The 21782-nt window shown below is 41.7% G+C and overlaps 1 protein-coding gene across 2 annotated transcripts in view; it reads left to right on the top strand.

Moving 5' to 3' along the window:
• The window catches only part of GRM1 (glutamate metabotropic receptor 1), a 447639-nt gene extending 427335 nt beyond the window's left edge, over positions 1-20304 (top strand). The window contains exons 8-9 of one of the 2 annotated variants that reach the window (XM_051855288.2): positions 2969-3053; positions 10269-10407. In XM_051855288.2, the coding sequence (XP_051711248.1) occupies positions 2969-3029 (61 nt within the window). In that variant the 3' untranslated portion in view covers positions 3030-3053; positions 10269-10407. Of the gene's footprint in view, positions 1-2968; positions 3054-10268 lie in introns of both variants that reach the window. The other variant, XM_002714863.5, reaches the window with a different exon arrangement.
• The last annotated feature ends 1478 nt before the right edge of the window (positions 20305-21782 follow it).

Genomic DNA, 21782 nt, shown 5'->3' with positions numbered 1-21782 from the left:
TGAATTAGACTGATCTAAATTCAGGCCAAGATTTGCAATATCTTGGCCTTTAACTGTGACTTGGTTTCTCTCTTCTTCGGAGGAAAAGTATGAATACTAACAGCTCAAGCTGAAATAACATTTTTGTTATTTAGAAGTATTTTCACACAAACTGTTTAGCAATCTCTTTGTGGATAGAAAACCTGAGTCTGAAAAAGTGATAATAAAATTAGGAGTGCCAAGGTCCCAGGCTCCTTGTCCAGTGATCTCAGTGGTAATACCACACTGAATAAAACTCATCAGTAACAATGCCTCAAGTTCATTTGAAGAATAAATCCTGACCTTGAAAATTATGTATGAGTGACATAATATAAACAAAATAATACATCAACAAAGTCACATGAAGCTCAATACACCTTAAGAAAGATAGATTATTACACAGAGAGAGATTATTTGAGCAATGTAAATGTATATATACCACTCATCAATACATGACAAGCAGTGACTTTATAAGAATGAGAAAGGAAGGGAGGGAGGGATGGGAGAAGAAAAGAAGGGAGGAAGGAAGGAAGGAAGGAAGGAAGGAAGGAAGGAAGGAAGGAAGGGAGGGAATGGGGAGGAGGGAGATGGAGAGGGAGAAGGAGAGAGACATTTCCTTGGACTTTTAGTAAAGAGGAATCAAACTACATTCCAGGGGTTCCTTTAAATCCAATTTCTGCCAAAAAATTCAAATGCAGATTTGGGACTTATATTTGACAAGGCCCCATATGCTACATTTTCCCTCCAAGCTTTTGCTCTGGCATGCTGAATCTGTGCTTGGTTGAATCTGTGGTTTTACAATTGCTAAAAATACATTGAAGTAAATCTTCTCCTCTCAGTTTTTATGCAGTGGATAAAATGGCCACTCAGGCATCAGATTTTCCAAGTTTTGGACTATAACCTTTAATAAACCACTAGTTTAATAAAATCAAGGTCTATACACAGAAGCCAGTTATATTTTGCAAAAGTACAAAATGAAATTCAAAAACTTAAAAAAATTGCACCGTGAAGAAAATGCTCTATTTTTTCAAATATCTAAACGAAAATTGCTCATTAAGGTGGCTTTGGGATTATTTGGAGCTAGTATCAAAGCCAGCCCTGTCAGGCCCCCTGTACCCCAGCACTATTTCACCAGGTCACATATAGAGATTACCCCAAAATAGAATTCTTTACAAAAGTTGCAAGGCAGACCTAAGGGTTTTGAGTTCAATTTCTGTTGGCTTTTATGAGAAATCAGTTTCCTTTACTATTATTTTATGGATTAAATGCTCTTTCCTACTAATTTCTTTTATATAGTGAAACATACTTTTATTCCTTATTATCTTATTGCAAATGTTTTCATTGTTTTAATGATCTTTGTGATGTCAAGTGGGCACATTGAATGCCAGGAGGTTAATACTTTGACAAGTTTGATAGAAAACATTGTCTCTTTGACTAATTTTCTTAAATAAATGGATTATTGTATTAGTAATGAAGTTATGATGAGGTATCTCAAGTTCTTTTTTCTAGATGAGGATTTTAATTTGTTCTAAGTGGATTATGCAGCTTTCAGTAGCTTATTGAATGGCCCAAACTTGATGACAAAACACATGTTGATCAATTTTCATCTTTTTCTTTTACATCCAGCTGGGCTATGGGAAACCCTTCCCCATCCTAGGAATTCAGATCAGATCCCTTGCTTTCAGGTAGTGAAAGGCTATTTCAGTATATTTTTGTCTAAAAATTTCAAATTCACATCTGTTCTCCCCATAATTTTCAAGCATCAGCCTAGGCAATTTGGCTTGAGCCAGAACACAGTCCATTCTTACGATAGCCCCTCTTTCTTCTGAGTCTCCTCTTTCGTTGTCTGCTTTGATAGCAAAAAGAAGTAGGAGAAAGGGAAAGATCTTTGACTCGCTAGAAGATAGTATATTCATCTTCTGTCAGACACTGGGTAGTCATCACTGGATCCTCAGGATGGGTATCTAAATTCTGACTCAGGTAATTTGTGGATTTGCGGGCAGCTTGACATGGAACCGTGTCACTGCAAAGCTCTCTAATGTGGGAGATTTTCCACCAACTCAGTTCATCCATAATGCCAGCAGCATATTGATGGTTCACCCTTAGCATCTTGTTCCAGAAATATTTCTCAATGTTATGGTATGATAGTAATATGGTTTTATCCAACATCTTCTAGAGTGCTACTATGTTCCTTATTCCCACAAATCATTAAAAAGCCTACTACCTATGGCTTTCCCATCAGCCTTACCATGTCTAGCCTGTGTTTTTCCACTTACAAAATTGCAAAGATAATGGATAGATCAACCTATATGCTGTATCAGGAAGCATCCAATCAGAGAATGAGATGTCATTCTCTGTGGCTGACACCTCCAAGTCTCAACCACAGACAGTCCCTTGCTACCCTTTCATCACCCTTAGCTACATTTGATCTTGTGAATACCAAGATATAGATGTGACATTATCTGAAGTGACAGCCATGTTTTTATGGTGTTATCATATGGAGGAAAATGAGCAGGGCAATGCAAACCGATGGTTCCAGATATAAATCCTTGAACTTCCTTTAAGAGGAGTGATACATTGGAAGATTCACCAGATCTCAATGTTAAGTGCAGTCCATTGCCACTAGGAATAAAATGTGTATCAACAGATGAGGAAAGGAGCCATGCTGGGAAAGACACACACACACACAGCAGGAAGAGCATCTGTCACTTGGAGAGATACAGTTCCACAGGTGAAAAAAAATGCACTCCACTCATATGGCTTATAGCAATGAGCCTGGCAACAAGAAACAGTCGGGCAGTGTATGGACCACACAAGACCTGGAGGTGGAAACGACATGGAGGAAGGCTCAGGAGCCAGGCCTGGCCATGCCCCATGACCAGGTGCTGCCATTAACTGTACACTTGCGTAACCGCTTGCTCACTGGTGTCTTTTTCTTTTCCATCTTCAGGAAGAGGCAGCCAGAATTCTCGCCCACCAGCCAATGTCCGTCGGCACATGTGCAGCTTTGAAAACCCCCACACTGCAGTGAATGTGTAAGAGAAGCTGCATGGAAAATATAGTGGTTTGCCCTTGCTTTCTCTCTCCTGGGTTTTTCCACTTTTTAACACGGAAACAGATGTGGTGCATGCCATCAAGAATGAGGAACTCATTGACGTGCCATGGTTTGCACGACTGCCTTAATTTGATTGTCCACCGTTCTTAAAAGGACACTGTCAAGCTGTGAGTTTAGTCTGTTTGCTTTTTTTATGTTTTGATGCAACACTTTTTCCAGTTCTGGAGATTCACTTTTGTTTGTGACTCCCACTCACCAGCAAAGTGAATTTACCCCCCACTTAAGGAATTTGTCAGCTTCTCCATGGCAAGAAGAGCTTCTTTTTCTTTTCTTTTTTGCCTTTTTGCTGTTGCGCAAATGTTTGATATGATCTTTTCTGCATTAAAGTAAAAACTGTAGCTTAAATTTGTGGGGAGTTCTATAATGTAAGCTTGTGAGTATGGACACCAACGTGAGCCTGTGCTAGGAGTCTCCCATGCCCCAGGGAGCACAAAACAAAAGTTTTGTGAGTCCCCACAAAAAAAAAATAAGAGCTCTAAAAAAAGGAAAAGTGATCATTTTCCCAACAATCTGAGTGATTTTTATCAGATTTCCCTATCTGATAAAAAAAAACCGTGCATGTTCGGTACAAGTTTTGACCATTAGATCTTGACAGTGTCACTTTAAGTTAACAAAAGAACATAGACCATGTTCAATTCATTGTGCACGGAGTCTGTGGTCATTTTCAGCTGTTTCTTTACAGCCCTTCAAACTCCTGGGAGAGTCAAAGGTACACATTCCTGCAGCAGGAGGGAGTCCACTGATGAGGGCTCTGTGATCTGAATAGCTCTTCAATTGAGAAGAGCCTAATTTGTTCAAATGTTTGCTATTTATGCTGGCCATCCAGGCTGGTGAGTGGAGCCATAGCATCTCTTTCTTCACTCACTGACGTGCCCGGGGGGTCAGGAGGGAGGTGTAAGGACTGCTTTTCTGCTGTTCCCTCTAAAGAGGCCCAAATAGAAAGAACGTGTTCTCCACCAAATCATACCGATTGTCACAGGAACAAAGACTGTGGTCATGCCAGAGTGTTCCAGGTGGTAGTTGGGAGTCCTCTGCAGATCCAGTTCAGAGCCGCTATAGTGTAATTGGATGCATTCTCTGTAATGGTCCCAAGTCCAAAGGTATTGAGTGTTTCTTGTACTATGCGGTGAGTCTGACCAAGGACACAGCAAGGAGATCCTAATTCTCACAGCTGTCGGCTGCTTGTCAAAAGGGATTGATGGAAATGGGTAGATGTGCTTGTCCTGTCATGACAGCAGGGCCAGAGAGAGAGGAGAGTCAACTGACATTTCCTGACTTAAAGGTGAGTGCCTAAATGCAAGTTAAGGCTCCATATGATACATCCTTATAAGACAAAAAATAACATAACAATAAGCAATGCTAACAAATTGTTACAAATTTTCAGCTGGGCTCTATTCAAGCTTGCCCCTCAAGATCACACAGGATAGGGAAGAGATATATAACTTTAAAACTGTACACTAAAACTAAAACTGGAATTTTTAGTCTTGGTTGTTCCTGAAACAAATTTTTTTAAAGGTATACTATTTTTGTGACTTTTAGTTCTCACTGGTTTTGTAAACAAGCTAGGCACAAGGACCTGTGTTGTAAATATAGCTGCCTACTGAATCATTATGGTCTAGCTAGATCTATTCTGCCCTGGGGAATAATCATAGTAGAGCAAAGCAACCGCCCTATATTTCCAGGGCAAACTGTAAAGACTCCACATACAGCTGAAGTGCATATAATGACTCACAGTTAAAATTGCAGGTCTGGTAGCATGGAACATAGACAAAACAATCATGTTTGACCTGCAGCTCCTTCAAAGGAGACGTAATTTAGGCTCATCTACACTTTGTGAAAGAATATAATTACATCTGCTATACCTCTGCTAAAGCTATACTCTGGCACCAAAACAATGTATTAGAGTTTCATCAGCCTCTAATCATGATCAGGCTAGACTGAAGACCATCTAAAATTCGCTTGAGAAAAAGAATACTAACCACCATAAAATGACTCTTCAGTCTGCAATATACTGGACAATTTTCTCAGGACATGAGAGACAATACCCGAAGTTGTGGGAACTTCCATACTTCACTGACTGTGATGAGGTATTCTTATATATAGCTATATTTTTTTATTGAGTCACTGAAGAAAGCACATGACTTAATAATGACAAAATGATTTACTGTATGTTGTCTATTATCTTCTATTATATAACTTGAAGATGTAGGATGTAATTGATATAAAGATTCTAACAGAAGGACTATATATCTAGACCTTGTATTATAAATTTCAGCAAGCCAGTAGTTCAGTTACTGGCTTACAATGAGGTTAGAATCAAAAGCGAAAAGAATACAATTCACAATGCTATTTAAGATTTAATATCAACAAAAGCTCCCAAGGTCTTCTGTAATTAGAAAGCATTTGTCATCAAAATAATTCAGATTCTCTACCTTACAACTAGTGGTGAGCTAAAAAAGGTGAGAAATTTTAATAACCTTCAAGTAGGCTCGAGGCTTTAGAATATATGGTAAATAAACAAGTTTTTCTAGAAAGTTTTCATAAAGAGGAGCCAAATTCACTGGGAGTTCTTTATATTAAAGACCATGTTGGGGTTGGCTGGGAACAGAATTCATCTCAACTTATTTCAAATAATTCTTATGCCTGAGATACTACAAGAACCACTTCTCAAAACTGCATTCTGGCATCAGAAGGTAGCTGAAGCCCATGGAAGGGAGAATAAAATATTTAGACAGCTGCATTTCCAGCATTCATTTTGGAGAGTCCATATGGGTTAGGGTCACCCCTTCATGAAAGGTTTTGTGTCCCAGCTACAGGTACACAGCAGGTCTACCCCCCCCCCCAACTCCCACCCCCAAGCCTGTAGCTTTGGTGTTTTCTTGGTGAGCCATTCTCCCATGCTGGGACTTAGTGTCATTTCTTATTTCCATTTTCACTCTCAGAGAAAACAAATGCTAACTTCCTTGGGTTCAAAGAGTGAGTCTTCCTTCCAATGGGAATGTCTTGCTTTCTCTGTGGGCTCTCTGGATACTGGCCTTGTCTGCTGTGAAGCGATTCAGCATAGTGGCAGCGACTTGAGTTGGACATAAGGGAGACAGGTGTTGAGTAAGCTTACTCTCCAGGGAGCTCGTGCAGGATGCTTGCCTCCTGATCTCAAACACCCACCTACTGCTATCCTGTTTTAGACCTCTTTGGAGCAGAGAACGATGTATTCTGCAGATGTAACTAGTACTTACTGAAACAAATAAAACAGACAGAATCACTCCAAATGCCAAAGATGCACTAATCTGTTTACACCACCCACTCCCTACTATTCTCTGAAGTGCTGTAAATATTGTGTTTTTTGTTTGGGAGCAGGGGTGAGGAGGACGGGTACTGTGATAGTTTTCTAATGAGACAAAGGAAGTGCCTGAACCTGATGTAGCTGGAAGTACAGCCCCAGGCCTGCCAGGCTCTGCACATCATAACTATATAACATCATAGTTATCCCTGGTTCCTTAAAGCCTCACAGCAATTTCCTACAATAATATTAAACTAGTAAGTATATCTAATCACTGAAGATATTTCTGCTGCATTTGATCTTCAAGTATGAGCTTTTAGGCCTGAATCTATCTTTTGATGTTAGCAAAAGAGGATAGGGTGCTTCATTATTATGTGATGTTGTTTAATCAGATTACTTATCCTAAGATTAAGAAAGCAAGTAAAATTAAACAACATAAGAAAGAAGCTGATAGCTGATGCAGAAGCTATTAAAGTTTTCTAGGATTAAATAAAGTCTCATTTCATAATTATATTTCATTTTTACATACACTTATTCTTTTGGATGCCCCATATTTTGTTTATTTCTTCTTAATATGATGAGAATAGATTTGCAATCTACACTTGTTTCTGACATCACACTATATCATAACAGAATCCACATGTGTTAAAAATAGCATTGAATTGTTGACAAAGGTAAAGTAGATACTTTTCTAAAAACAATGCTTGGGACAGGCATTTGACACAAGGGTTAAGAAACTGCATGGAACACTCACATCCCACGTCAGAGTACCTAAGTTTGAGTCCCTGCTCTGCTTCTAATGATGGCTTCCTGGGAATAAAAATCCAAGTTCAAGAAGTTGGGTCCTTGCCATCTACAGAGTAGACCTGGATTGAGTTCCTGACTTCTGGCCAGCTGTTGTAGGCATCTGAAGAATGAAACTGTGGATGTGAGATTCTCTCTCTCTCTCTCTCTCTCTCTATCTTTCTACCTTTCAAATTAAAATATATATAAACTTATATAAATTTAATTTAAATTTAATATAAATTTAAATATATATAAACTAGTACTAATCCAAATAGAGATTAATGGACTGTTCAGGTTGTCTGTGGACCATAGGTGAGAAATGACTAATGCTGAAGCAGTGAGGTTTACACTGTGTCTCTGTGCTGCAATTTCAATGAAATGCCTCCTTTCATCTAGTATTTCTGTTTTTTAGGAAGCAATTTTATTTTGCCCTTGAGGAAAAAAAGATTATTCTTATTTTCATAATCTGATAAACACCCTGGGGCCTTGGGTCTGTTTCCTAATTAAACCATACTTTACAGCAAATCTAGAGCAAGACTCTGAGGGGAGAGAAACCTGCTACTTTTGACAGCCATTGTGAAAATCTCTCATTACAGGAATAAAAATTGGATTTGATTAAAACAGAACTAAATTGTGATTATATCTATCTGCCACATGATTAATAATACTGTTAACATATGGAAATATGTGATTTAAAAATAGGCCTCCACAGGAAGGAAAACAGCCCATGTGATTGAGTGAGTGGGTGAACCAAGTGGAACAACTGTAGGATTTCCCAGGAATACAGGGATATATTTTTTTAGTGTAAGTGAAAACAGAGCAATGTTTTATTGGGGCATCCCTGCTGGTTGAATTGGGTGTAAATTAACTCTCAAGGGTCTGTTGTTTCACACACACACACGTAAGTAAAGACATCAGATAGTATTTTGGTTTCATAATTTTTTTTGAGAGGTGGCCATTTGGGGAAGGAAAGTAAGTTTTGCTATTGTAACTGAAAGTGAGGAGAAACATTGGGTTGGATAGTACGGTAAGGCATATTTAAGGATGATAAAAGGCAAGTAGGCAGTTCCTTGTTTTCTAGAAGAGGCATACTGAATGCCTAAAGAGAGAAACAATGTGTGCAGAGTCACAGATGGAAGCAATTGAGAAAGATGACAGAGGCAGGGGCTTACCTAGAATTTGATGCTCTGAAGAGGAGCTATGGATTTTGCCTGTGCCTTTGGCTGCCTAGTTAACTCAGTTAACTTGAGCTTTAGTTTTTCCAGTGCAGAAGGGAGTCAATGAGTAAAATATTCAGCATTTACAACCACTTATATATTCTCAGAAAATATATTAAAGTGAGTAATATTGATATTGATACAACACATTAAAATGAGACTTTTGTAAGACAATTAAAAATATTGCAGCAATTATGGTAGAACTATGTCTTTTCCAAATAATTAAGTCAAAATTTTAGCTGTGATGTCTATTTTAGAGTCTTTATATTCAGAATGTTCTATAGTCAATACCAGACTTTTTATATTTAGCTCTATTGATCGGGCTCACTTAAATTTTCAGGATTATAAAATATCCAGTGTCAAAACATTACCCTCATCATAAAAGTTACAGTCACCTATAATTGTTAAACAATTCATTCATGTATTTTTGAAATTTTTAAGTATAAATTAGGTCAACTACTGATCATTTCTTTCATTTTCCCAAATGAAATTCTATGATACTGAATAGTCTATTTCTCACCTCTGCCTAAGGAAAAAAAATTCTTTCTATTCCTTTAATACATTTTATTATTCTACTTTTTAGTTTGCTTTAATGGTTATAGAGAGAACGCAAACTCCCACAATCTTAGAAGAAAAAAAATTATTTCCTGATATAAGTATGAACACAGTTGTTATTAATATAATGCTTTGGTGAAACACTACCACCTATTAAAAGTCACATGGAAAACAAGTGGAGTCCAAATGTAATGCCAGTGTTATTACGATATACAGAACAAGATTGTGCTGTGTGCACACAACACACAACTCATTTATTTCCTTTGTTTCCTCTTGATCAGTTCTATATGGTTGGTTTTATAAGGGCATGAAGGAGAAGACAAGTAAATAAAGGTGAAAGGCCAGCTCGTACCTGAAGTTTCTCCTCATCTAGACTCAATGAGGGAATATCTAAGCCAGAGTCCTCGTCTCAGAATGGCTGTTTTGTCTGAATCTTAATTTTTCTTTGTCTCAATTACATGAAATTGTACCCAAAAACTAAATGAGGATGTGGGCACTTACAGTATGTATCTCTTTTAATACAAAAGTGGTTATAAACATTTCCAGTGTGAAATTCCCAAGCTAGCTATTGTATATCTGACCCTTTATGTGAATTGTGTTTCACTATATGTGTCAGGAATAAAGTTTTTAACTCAGTTGAGCAAAATCAAAGGTTTTGAAACTCTGACATCAATCATGGATCTGGGTTTTCTGCTATCTGCTTCTTTCTCTTCTGCACAGGTGTCATGTGTGTGATCATGTCATAGTGGGAACAGGAAATACTTGCCCATCACCATGGACAACCGAGAAGACAATGAGAATAGTCTTCTATGTGGGACTTCATCAGTCCCAGGGGCTAGACTCATTATGTTCTCTTGTCCTTGTGTAACCAAGACTGTTAAAAACATTTTGTTTTCCTCCATCAGTTTGGGAATATTTCAAAGACTTGCATTGAAGGGCAACAGTTGTATCAGTACCTTGGACAGTACATGGGTGTGTGTGTGTGAGAGAGAGAGAGAGAGGGAGGAGAGCTCCCAGATATGATCAGATCTGAATGAAAACAGCTGTTTCTACAACAGATTGGTTTTTCTCTGCAACAGACTTTCTCAGGGTCAATGTCTGCTTCCTTGGCTACAAAGTCAGAGGCAACCGTAGCTGGATATTTGATGTATAATAAGGGGGCCTGAGTAGGGGAGGCAAGGCCTGCAAGAGAGGGGCAGTTCAATTTCACTGTTCTAGCTTTGTATATGATGTCTATGTATTTTATCCTGCGTGCGGGACCCACCTGTGAATAATCGCATCTCTATTTTATTCATAGTTCTAATGGCAAGTCTGTGTCATGGTCTGAACCAGGTGGAAGACAGGTGCCCAAGGGACAGCACATGTGGCACCGCCTCTCCGTGCACGTGAAGACCAACGAGACGGCCTGCAACCAAACGGCCGTCATCAAGCCCCTCACTAAAAGTTACCAAGGCTCCGGTAAGAGCCTGACTTTTTCAGATACCAGCACCAAGACCCTCTACAATGTTTCGGAGGAGGAGGACGCCCAGCCAGTTCGCTTCAGTCCTCCCAGCAGCCCTTCCATGGTGGTGCACCGACGCGTGCCTCCTGCCGCGACCACCGCACCTCTGCCGCCCCCCGTGACCACCGATGAGACCCCTCTCTTCCTGGCGGACCCTGCCATCCCCAAGGCCTTGGCCCCTCCACTCCAGCAGCCGGCACCGCCACCGCAGCCACAGCAGCCGCTGTTGCAGCAGCAGAAGTCTCTGATGGATCAGCTGCAGGGAGTGATCAACAACTTCAGTCCCGGGCTCCCGGATTTCCACGCGGTGCTGCCTGGCCCCGGGGGCCAAGGCCCAGGGCTGCGGTCTCTGTACCCTCCCCCGCCGCCGCCGCAGCACCTGCAGATGCTGCCGCTGCAGCTGAGCGCTTTCGAGGAGGAGCCCGTGTCCTCCCCAGCGGAGGATGAGGATGACAGCGAGAGGTTTAAGCTCCTCCAGGAGTATGTGTACGAGAGGGAGGGGAACACTGAGGAGGACGAGCTGGAGGAGGAAGATGAGGAACTGCCGGCGGCGGCGGCGGCGACAAGCAAGGTGACTCCGGAGGATTCGCCAGCCCTGACGCCCCCGTCTCCTTTCCGAGACTCGGTGGCCTCCGGCAGCTCGGTGCCCAGCTCCCCCGTGTCGGAGTCGGTGCTGTGCACCCCGCCCAACGTGAGCTATGCCTCTGTCATCCTGAGGGACTACAAGCAAAGCTCTTCCACCCTGTAGGGAGGTGGTGTCCACGTGCAAAAGCCAAACAAGCCCGAGAGCGCCAACCCCTCCAGAGATGCGCCAAGAGCTGGGAGAAGCTTGGGGGCAGGGGCTGAGTCGCAGCAAGGGAACAGAGTTCTGTTGCTGCTGCTGCTGCCTTAGGGAAGGAGAGAGGGAAAGACACCAAGCAAACAGTGATCCAGGCCAGGATTCTGATTCTTGAATTATTCAAAAGCCTTCTCTGGAAAGAAAGGGATTCTGACAAAGCACAATTCCATATGGTATGTAACTTTTCTTGCAAAAATAAATAAATAAATAAATAAAATAGAAATAAAATCAACAAAAAATTTCCTCTTTAGCACAAGTGTGTGTAGATACTTAGCCTACACATACTTGGCCAAGCTTGTGAAGGAACAGCGCATGTGGAAGTGCCAGTTCAATCATTAGCTTGTCTCGTGACATTCGCAGTGAGCATGGTGGAGCCAGACAGAGCAGGTGAAGAAAGGAGAGGAGGGCTCCCATGATGGGACCAGCCAGGGATAATGGGACAGCAGCTCCTGACTCATAAGCCCATCTCCTGCAGACTCCAAGTCTTCAGAGGACCCAAGTCTTCAGGCTCTCCTGGGAGCCTCTCTCCACCCTTGCTCCCTAGCCAGTGCCAGCCTTGCTATGGCACTGAAGAAAGGTGCATGGGCACTCTGCAGCTTGCAGTGTCCCTCTATTTAGGAAAACAGGAATAAGAGCTTAATCATCACCCATAAGTGCTTCATCGGGATTCCTATGGGATAAAAGAAAGAAGCAAGACAATACTAAGCATGGGACTTTGAATAAAATCCATACAACCAGCTTCCCGTATTCCATACTGGCTTCTTGGTGATTTTGGGAAAAGGTCAGAATAAGAGATTGCTTTAAGAGTAGCAAAAGACTTTTGGTGGCTTAATTTGCATTTGTGCCAAGCAGGCTCTCCATTACTATTCAATTAAACAGGACAAATCATGTGGCAAAAGTGTTACCTTCCATTTACTGTAGCAAATAATACTTACCAGTTGAACTTCTAAGATTCAGCATATGTACAATGTGGTGCCATTGTTTCTCCTATGTACTACAGAAACAAATCCATCCTTGAGCCTAATGGTCTACTCATAACTATTACTGGGTTAAATGACAAATAATCCTTTCCTATTGTCACTGAAGTCCATATACCTAGAGAGTGAATGTGACCTTGTGTCCTTACTGTATACATGTGATTATAAAATTTGTGCAATGTAATGTCAGCCTAGCTGCAGCTACAATATTGTCTTTTGGATATAGTATAGATATTTTTTATGTTCCAATAAAGTTTTCTATATCATTGTCACCATTATCTACAGAAACTCTTTGAAGGCTTGAGTATTGCAGTCCAGTGCTTTTCATATGCAATTCAGGTGGCAATTTCTCTCCTGGGAGGGACCTTATTTTTCTGCTATTTTCTGATGTGGAAATATATTATTAATGAAGTGGTTTGAAAATTTGTTATATTGAAAGTTCATACAATTGAGGGTGACAATAAAAGGTACATTTTATAAACTTGCAGACATAATTATTAAAGCATAGGTTGAAAAGATAGTATTCAGATTATTCCAGGTTATTTTAGTTTTTTTAAGGATTTTGCACAGTTACTTGAGCTTTATGTACTTGTAGTAAACAAAAACATCTAAGTGTGGTCGTAATTTCTCAAATATGTATTTATTGGTCACATTTTTGTTCTTTAATTTATATTTTCATGTAGTTTTATTCCTGCATTTATACTCTCATAAATTTTCTTCATATTTTGTTATTTGCTATTGCATAATATTCATGTTCTTGTAATCCAATAGTTCCACCTTTACCCCAATAAAAAGAAATTTATTGCTGTTTTGATTTCTAATATTATTTGTGAAATGAATCTACCCCTTAAATATCTTTGTTTATGCTTTATGTTCCATCTTATTTTAATATGCATCCTTTATGTGGAAACTGCTGATTTCTCAGTGAAAAATCATCTTCGAATCTTCAAATATCCACTCTTCTATCATTTGTTCAGAATTTAACATCAACTCCTCTGTTGGAGGCTTGTGTTTCTTATGTGCTACCATATTCTACTGCCAAGTATAGTCAGTTCCATATCGAGATTAAATGCCTTCCTTTAAAAATTATTTTTAAAACACCTTTAATGAAAAACCTATGACTGAAATATAGATTTCAGTTCCATGTTTTCATTATAATGAAGCAGAATAAGGAAAATTGACAGTTCCAGTATCTAATAGATGAATTCTTACTAATTGGAAAATCAGCAAGGGATAGCATATTGTCTATTATTAGTGAACCATTTTTCATCATAATGAAATAACCACTAACATATATCCTTAATGTTGAAGGACTTGTGCATTCAGATTTTTTTTAAAGTTAGAGTAGCTAAGGAAAACTGCTTTTCAAATTACGTCACATGGAAGTGTGCTCTGAGGTTTTGTTCTGAGACTTTTGGTGAATAAATTCAACACCTATCACATATTACTCTGAATACCTACTACTATTATGATTACAAGTTTTCCTGAATAAATAGAATATTAGATCTTCTATTGTAATTGTTCAAAATTGGAGCTATATACATTCAAACCCTATCTTCAAATGGCAGAAACTTGTCACCTTAATGTATGTGCTTATAAAAGTTGTTAGCTTCTTGTAAAAGTGTTTTCCTTTGGCTTATTACTGCTTTTGTCAAATAATCTTGATAATGCTGTATAATAAATTTTTTGTATTTAATGACTGTGTATGTTACATCTCTGTAAAAGTTATCATAATAGAAATAGACCCATGTTAGAAATTATTCCAATGATTTGACTCTGCTTGGAACATGTATTTTTGGTAAAAGTTGGAGAATATCACAAAAGGTCTGTATATCAGGTAGGTTACAGAGTAAAATTTGATTATGAGAAAAGTGGTATTTCAACCACACTAATTTTTAGTGAGATTGACAATTGAAATTTCTAATTCCCAGGGCAGACATTGTCATTCATTTTTTGATAGAGTCTGTGCAGCTTAACAAACTCCTAGTTCTCCTACAGGGCTCTGAAGACAGAGGCATTTCAGAGTCCAACTTGTGTTTTGTTCTTGTTCTACAATGCCTCTCTGTACTTGGCTTACCACAGGGGAACCTGGTTTCCCACATTGTCGTGTCATGCTTACCCCAAGTTTTGTTCCCCTACATTTTGATGAGACTTCACCAGCCCCTGAAGAGTGTCTCTGTTCACAATTTCAACTATGAGTTTCCTGCAAAGTATGGCATTTTCCAGGGATCACTCAAACAGAGAACATGGGGGCATGAGGGCCACCCCCATGAAATTATAATGTTTGGATATAGAAGGAATAATTCCCATACAAGAGGGTTGATGCTGAAGGAATTAGCAGCAACCAAGGGCTCTTCAGTGTGTCTCGAAAACAGAATAAGAGATCACAGAATGGGAGCTGGATGCCTCAGGGGGAAAAATCATAGGATTATAGATGAGAAATAATGAGAAAAAGATGAATGAAGAAAAGTGGTAGAAAATGCAAGGGGAAATGTTTACGATGTGTAATTTGAAGATACAGCCAAACATCATGGCAGGTCACAAGAACCTGCACTTGGGAAGGGCCCAGAAGTTTCACCTTAAGGAAGATATTTGGAAGGGTAGCTTTGGGGTCCTGATAGTGTAGATTCTGTATGGGCACTGTCCCCACCTGGGAAGGAATGAGAGAGAAGGGGAGCGACATTTTTATGAACCTGCTCCATGCTGGACACTGTGCTGGATCCCTAGCATTCTTTCCAGGACTGCTGCTACATTGGTACTTCAGGAAACTAACATGATTTGTCCCAGATTTCTCAGTGAGGAGCTGGTCCAACAGGAAATAGGTCCCAATCCTTAGCCAGTGCACTGCCTCTGAATTCATGTTCTTCTCCAGCACCCAAAGCAGTATGCAGGAGTCAGCTCCTTTTTAATTAGGATCAATTTCTCTTCCTAATTTGTGAGCTCTCTTGGGAAAGCAGATCTTCAGTATAAGTGTGGTGAGAAAGTAGTAACAGTAAACGAAAGTTATAACACCATAGTTTTCCTAGTTCAGCTGACTGAAGATATATTCCTGGATCCTTGTGTGGGTCCAGACAAGTGTTTCCACCTACTGATCCTGACTCTGCCAGCTGGAACAACACATGCTTTCATAATGAAAAACAAGCTCTCTCCTTGGCATCAGAAATAGTTGTCCCACTGGGCAGCAGGCCTCCTTTCCTGCAGAAGAAGGCGCGATATTCAATGTTCACTGAACCCAACCAGAATCTGGCAAGGATGGAGATCTAAGAGACAGCATCTCCTGTAGGAAAACTGCAAGAAAGACATCAACTGCATAACTGCGGTGTCCAAATGAGAACAACATAAATCACCTGAAAAGCAGAGGCCTGAGGGTCCCTCCGAATGGAAATACTTTTCTGAAGACAAAGTGAAAAGAACAACAACAATAAAAAAAAAAAAAACAGTTACTCTGGTTGGGGGAACCCATAGGAAAAGAACATAGTTAGGGAGCTGGTTATCATTAACACCATTAACTGGAAACTGGCTTGATTTTCTTGGGAGGAGTTTGGGGAAGGAAGACCTAAGTTCACAAAACAAGAGAAAAGAAGCATAAGCATAAGGAAAACAAAAACTGAAAGGGAAAATAATGGTAGAATATTGGAGCTGGAAGTGAATTTAGAAGTAATTTAAAGTAAGCTCTCACCCTGCATGGGACTCCATTCTCCTATTTCTTGTCTATCTTCCTAGAAGGCAAGAAGTCATGGGAGACTAGGGTAGACTAGATATAGCACTTATTGCTTGTAGTTGCTGTGCCAATGGAGAAAGCAAAGAACGCTGAATAGTGAAGGGGCAATGTGGGGAGCAATCCGGACTAGACTGAGTTACTGGAATTAAGACTTATTCTATGCATCTGCTCTCCCACAATATGGCGCTGGGAGAGAAGAAAACAGCTTCTGCACAGCTGCCTCCAGTTCAACCAATAAACTGTAGGACTTGCTCCTGATTGGAGGAGAGCAGCGTACTCGGCGTGTGGGCAGCCGAGTTGGGATTGGCAGAGGAGGACTATAAAGGAGGAGAGAGACGGCATGCACCAGGAACATCTAAGGGGAACATCTAAGGGGAACACCTGTGCAGCCCCCGAGAGAGCCGGCCGGCGGTGTGCCGCTCCCCTGCGGAAGTGGGGAATGTGGCCAGGGGGAACTGCCCTTCCACGGAGGTGGAAGGGATAGTAGCCAACCCGGGAAGAACCAGCAGCAAACCCGGGGAGGGCCGAGCAGACAGAAAGAACAGCGCAGGGTCCTGTGTCGTTCCTCCACAAAGAGGGGGAGCGACATAATGGTGCTGTGACTCGGATATGAAGCCTAGGCAGGGCTTAGTGTCGTTCCTCCACGAAGAAGGGGAGCGACATAATGGTGCCGTGACTCGGATATGAAGCCTAGTCAGGGTTTAGTGTCGTTCCTCCACGAAGAGGGGGAGCGACATAATGGTGCCGTGACTCGGATATGAAGCCTAGGCAGGGTTTAGTGTCATTCCTCCACGAAGAGGGGGAGCGACATAATGGTGCCGTGACTCGGATAGGAAACCCAGGACGGATAGGAAACCTAGGACGGATAGAAAACTTAGGAGGGAAGAAACAGGAAGAAGTGGAAAATACCGGAGAGAGAGACTAGCAAACAGCCTAGGGGAAAGCCGGACGAAAAAGGTGCCAGAAGAAGCTATTGAAAGCCTAAGCATAGACTCGGATACGGACTACGGGGGGAAGCTGGGAGAAATCTCTAAGGTCGAAAGCGAAAGTGAAAGCTAGAACAAACAGACTCGGATGCGGACTGTGGGGAGAGGCCAGGAGAAATGAGGGAGGAGTATTGTTGGAGGAAAGCTTGGGGAAACATACCGGGTAGAGAAAAATGTTAGGGAAATTGAAGCCGCGGGGGGCAGGCCGAGGCGGAAACGAAAGCCACTTTGGGATTCTCAAGTTAGCCCGGGAATAGGGGGCGAAAAGTTGAAACCAGAAGCTGAAACGTAAGCCAGATTGGGATCCGTCTGATTAGCCCGGGGAGCAAAGGACGGGAAGCCAAACCGTGGGGCGGAGACGTAAGCTGGGTTGAATTCGCCAGGCTAGCCGGGGGAACTTGGATTGAATGCTAGTGGTGGAGACGCAAGCTACGCTGTGTGACTCGTGGAAGCCGCCGCGTGCAGAGAGAGCACGGGGCGTGAATAGATAGGGAACGCGGGGCTGGCGCGAGGCCGTGGTTCAGACGCGAAAGGGCTAGTGAGAGACCGCGGAGTGTGCGCGCGAAGCCGAGCCGCGCAGAGCCGGGAGCCCGCCGGCGGGGCGAGGCGCCGGGAAGCCGCGCGGAGCTGTGAAGCTGCCCGTGGGGCGGGAGCCGGGAAGCCGCGGGGATAAGAGAAACAGAAGTTTAGAAGTAAAATGAGAGCGGGAAGCTGCGGGGATAAGAGAAACAGAAGTTTAGAAGTAAAATGAGAGAAATAGGAATGCTGGAAGATAGAAGTAAAATGGGAGAAATAGGAACGCCCGGAGATAGAGAAGTAGAGAAATAGAAAGGCCTCCCCACAACACTGCAATGTGAGAGCTTGGATTCGGTCTGCCTGATTAAGTGAGGCGATGAGCACCTGCGGGCGGCTAGCAGCTTATGCGCCGTAGGTCACCGAAGACAGGCACGAATTAACATCAATAAGGCCTCCCCACAACACAGTAATGAGAGAGCTTGGATTCTGTCTGCCTGATTAGGGCGATAAGCACCAGCAAGCAGCTCGACCAGAGTATGAGCTGCAGGTCACCGAAGATAGGCACGAACCAACACTAATAAGTCTCCCCCACAATATGGCAATGAGAAGGCTTGGGTTCGGTTTGCCTGATTGTTAGGGCTTGTGAGCCCCTGCAGGCTGAGCAGAGCATGCGCTGCAGGGCACTGAACACAGGCACGCATCAGCGCCTAAAAACCTCCTCACAACATGGCGAAGAGAGGACCCGGATTCGGTTTGCCTGATTGATAGGACTTGTAAGAACCTGTGGCAACTCTAGCAAGCAGAGCAGAGTGTGTGCCATGGGGCACCGAAGACAGGCGCGTATCAATGCCAAAAATAAAAAGAAAGGGGGATCTGTGGGGAGCAATCCGGACTAGACTGAGTTACTGGAATTAAGACTTATTCTATGCATCTGCTCTCCCACAATATGGCGCTGGGAGAGAAGAAAACAGCTTCTGCACAGCTGCCTCCAGTTCAACCAATAAACTGTAGGACTTGCTCCTGATTGGAGGAGAGCAGCGTACTCGGCGTGTGGGCAGCCGAGTTGGGATTGGCAGAGGAGGACTATAAAGGAGGAGAGAGACGGCATGCACCAGGAACATCTAAGGGGAACATCTAAGGGGAACACCTGTGCAGCCCCCGAGAGAGCCGGCCGGCGGTGTGCCGCTCCCCTGCGGAAGTGGGGAATGTGGCCAGGGGGAACTGCCCTTCCACAGAGGTGGAAGGGATAGTAGCCAACCCGGGAAGAACCAGCAGCAAACCCGGGGAGGGCCGAGCAGACAGAAAGAACAGTGCAGGGTCCTGTGTCGTTCCTCCACGAAGAGGGGGAGCGACATAATGGTGCCGTGACTCGGATATGAAGCCTAGGCAGGGCTTAGTGTCGTTCCTCCACGAAGAAGGGGAGCGACAGGGCAAATCTGAATCTGCATTACCAATCCATATAGCTCTCTAGGGAACATAGGTCAGGAACAGACCCAGAATAAAGTTACTGATTGTAGGAGCCAAGATAGGAAAAAGCAAGGACTAGCAAGGTAAGCAACATGAGGGTAGTCTGGCAAAGTTGCAAAGCCAAAATACTGGTGACCAAAATGAGCCGCTGGCAAGAACCACAGAGGATTACCTACATGACCGAGGGTCCTTTAAAGTGATAAGATGGATTTAGGTGATTTTTGTATCTGCTTAAGTATTTCCAGGGACTAGATCCTTGCATTTGATAAGCAAAAGCTGTTAACAGAAAAAAAAAAATTCTTCATTTTCCTGAACAAATTTGCCTTTCTCTAACTTTTCCCTGAGAATCTTCTCTGCAAAAAGATTGAACAAATTTAGTCTGCAGTGTGCATGACTTCCCTTCAGCAACTTCAATATAGTGATTATATCATTCTTTTGTGGTTCATTTTCCATGCCAAATAGCTTCACTTCCTTTAAGTGTTATCTTTGTTATTATGTTCCTAAATCCCTAGTCAGGCCATGATCATAAGCCAATTTTGGAATATCTTTTTTTACAAAAGCTTACATCTGGAACTAGATATAATACCATAAATACACGTTCATTCCCTTTAAACATCCTACTATTTCTCCTTAACATTATGTCAACTTTGTTAGCAGTTTTGCCTCATTATCAGCTCCTGCATAGTTCAGGGCCAGCTAAAAGTCTTTAGGCCATTTTTATAAGAACTGTAGGAAATGGATACGAATGTAAATTTTTCTTAAGTTGGGTTTCTCCAGAAACAGACTCTGAGAAGAGGCTGTGAGTGCAAGTGCTGTGCTGAAGAAATGATTCCTGAAAATTTTGGTAAGAAAGGGGATGGGGAGGCAATGACCAATATGCAGCCAATGAAGAGTTCATTCCCACAGAGGTCAACACTCTAGGAAACAGCCGAGTTCTACTGAGAACTCTGTGAGTGAGAGATAACATAGCTAGTAATTGTTCCCATTCTCCATGGGGTAGAGAATTGAGCATTTATCCACCCTTTGTTTTTTTTTTTTAAGATTTACTTGTGCTTATCTGAAAGACAGAGTTACAGAGAGAGGTAGAAACAGAGAGAGAGAGGTCTACCATCCACTGGTTCACTCCCCAGATGGCCGCAACAGCCAGAGCTGCGCTGATCTGAAGCCAGGAGCCGGGAGCTTCTTCTAGGTCTCCAATGTGGATGCAGGGGCCCAAGGACTTGGGCCATCTTCTACTGCTTTCCCAGGCCATAGCAGAGAGCTGGATCAGAAGAGGAGCAGCTGGGACTAGAACCGGCGCTCATATGGGGTACCGGTGCTTCAGTCCAGGGCTTTAACCCACTGTGCCAAAGCACTGTCGTATCCACCCTTTCATGTCAGTCATGGTTGAGGTCTGCTAGAAAGGAGAGTGAGTATGAATTCCTAATAACCCCTAGAGTGTCACATGTGCAGGCTTGGGTCTCCAGAGAGAAGCCTTAGGCAAAGAGTCCTAGACACCAAAGTTACAGATGTTGACACTGGGAAGGTGAGCACCAAGGAGATGTGCACAGGGGACTAGCTGTATCTCTACTGATATGATTATGGAGATTAAATATATGATAGCTAGATAGGTGATAGATAAATGAATAGGTATAGGCAGATGATAGATAGGTGGCAGATAGCTGCATAGATAGATTAATACATAAAAAACAGAGAAGATATACTTGTGCATTCAGATGTCCATACCAGTACAGATCTGTGGAAACAAAGAGCCACAGAAGGAACAGATAAAGTGTACTAAAGTGTTTTCAGTGAGAGCAAGCACTTCCAGAATCACTCAAATAGACTATTGTTGCCTCAAAACAAGAGAAAATCAAAGTAAAGCATTCATTTATTTCTCCACCTAATTTTATTTATGAAAAGGGGGAAATATATTTCATGTATACAGTTTTAAGAGCATAATGACATTCTCCACCCTACTCCCCCGCTCTCCCTCACTCCCACAATTGCTCTTCTATACTTCCTTATTTTTCTTTTAATTTTTGCAATGGCATACTTTCATTTTACTTTATAATCACAAACTTATCTCTCAACTAAATAAAGAATTCAACAAGTAGTAGGTAGAAAAACCACTGTTCCTCAAGAGTATAGACAAGCACTATGAACAATAATCAAATCTCAAACTATCAATTTTGCTTATATACATTATATCTTCTGTACTCTGTATATTAGTTACCACAAATCAGTGAAGACATATGATATTTTTCTTTTGGGGACTGGCTAATTTCACTAAGATAATGGCCTCAATTTGCATCCAGTTTGTTGCAAAAGATAGGATTTCATTCCTTTTTTGTGATGAGTAGTACTCCATAACATATATATATATATATATATATATATATATATAACAATTTCTTTATCCAGTCATCAGTTCATAGATACCCGAGTTGATTCCATATGTTAGCTATTGTCAGTTGAGATGCTATAAACATGGTGGTACAGAAAACTCTTGGGATGGCTGAGTCACATGATAGATCTATTTTCAGATTTCTGAGAAATCTCCATACTGTCATCTATAATGGTTGTATTAGTTACCCTTACCAACAGCAGTGTATTACATCACTTTTTCTCCACTCCTCACCAGCATTTATTTGTTGACTTTTGGGTTACAGTCATTCTAACTTGGGGTCTTATCCAAGAAGTCCTTGTTTATGCCAATGTCTTGCAGGGTTTCCCATGTGTTTTTCCTTCTATTAATTTGATGGATTCAGACTTAGCTTCAGATCCTTGATCCTTTATAAGTTGATTTTTGTATAGGGTTTAAGG

Source organism: Oryctolagus cuniculus, chromosome 5, assembly GCF_964237555.1.
Source record: "Oryctolagus cuniculus chromosome 5, mOryCun1.1, whole genome shotgun sequence".
Classification (NCBI taxonomy): domain Eukaryota; kingdom Metazoa; phylum Chordata; class Mammalia; order Lagomorpha; family Leporidae; genus Oryctolagus; species Oryctolagus cuniculus.
This window is presented reverse-complemented; position numbering and strand designations above follow the sequence as displayed.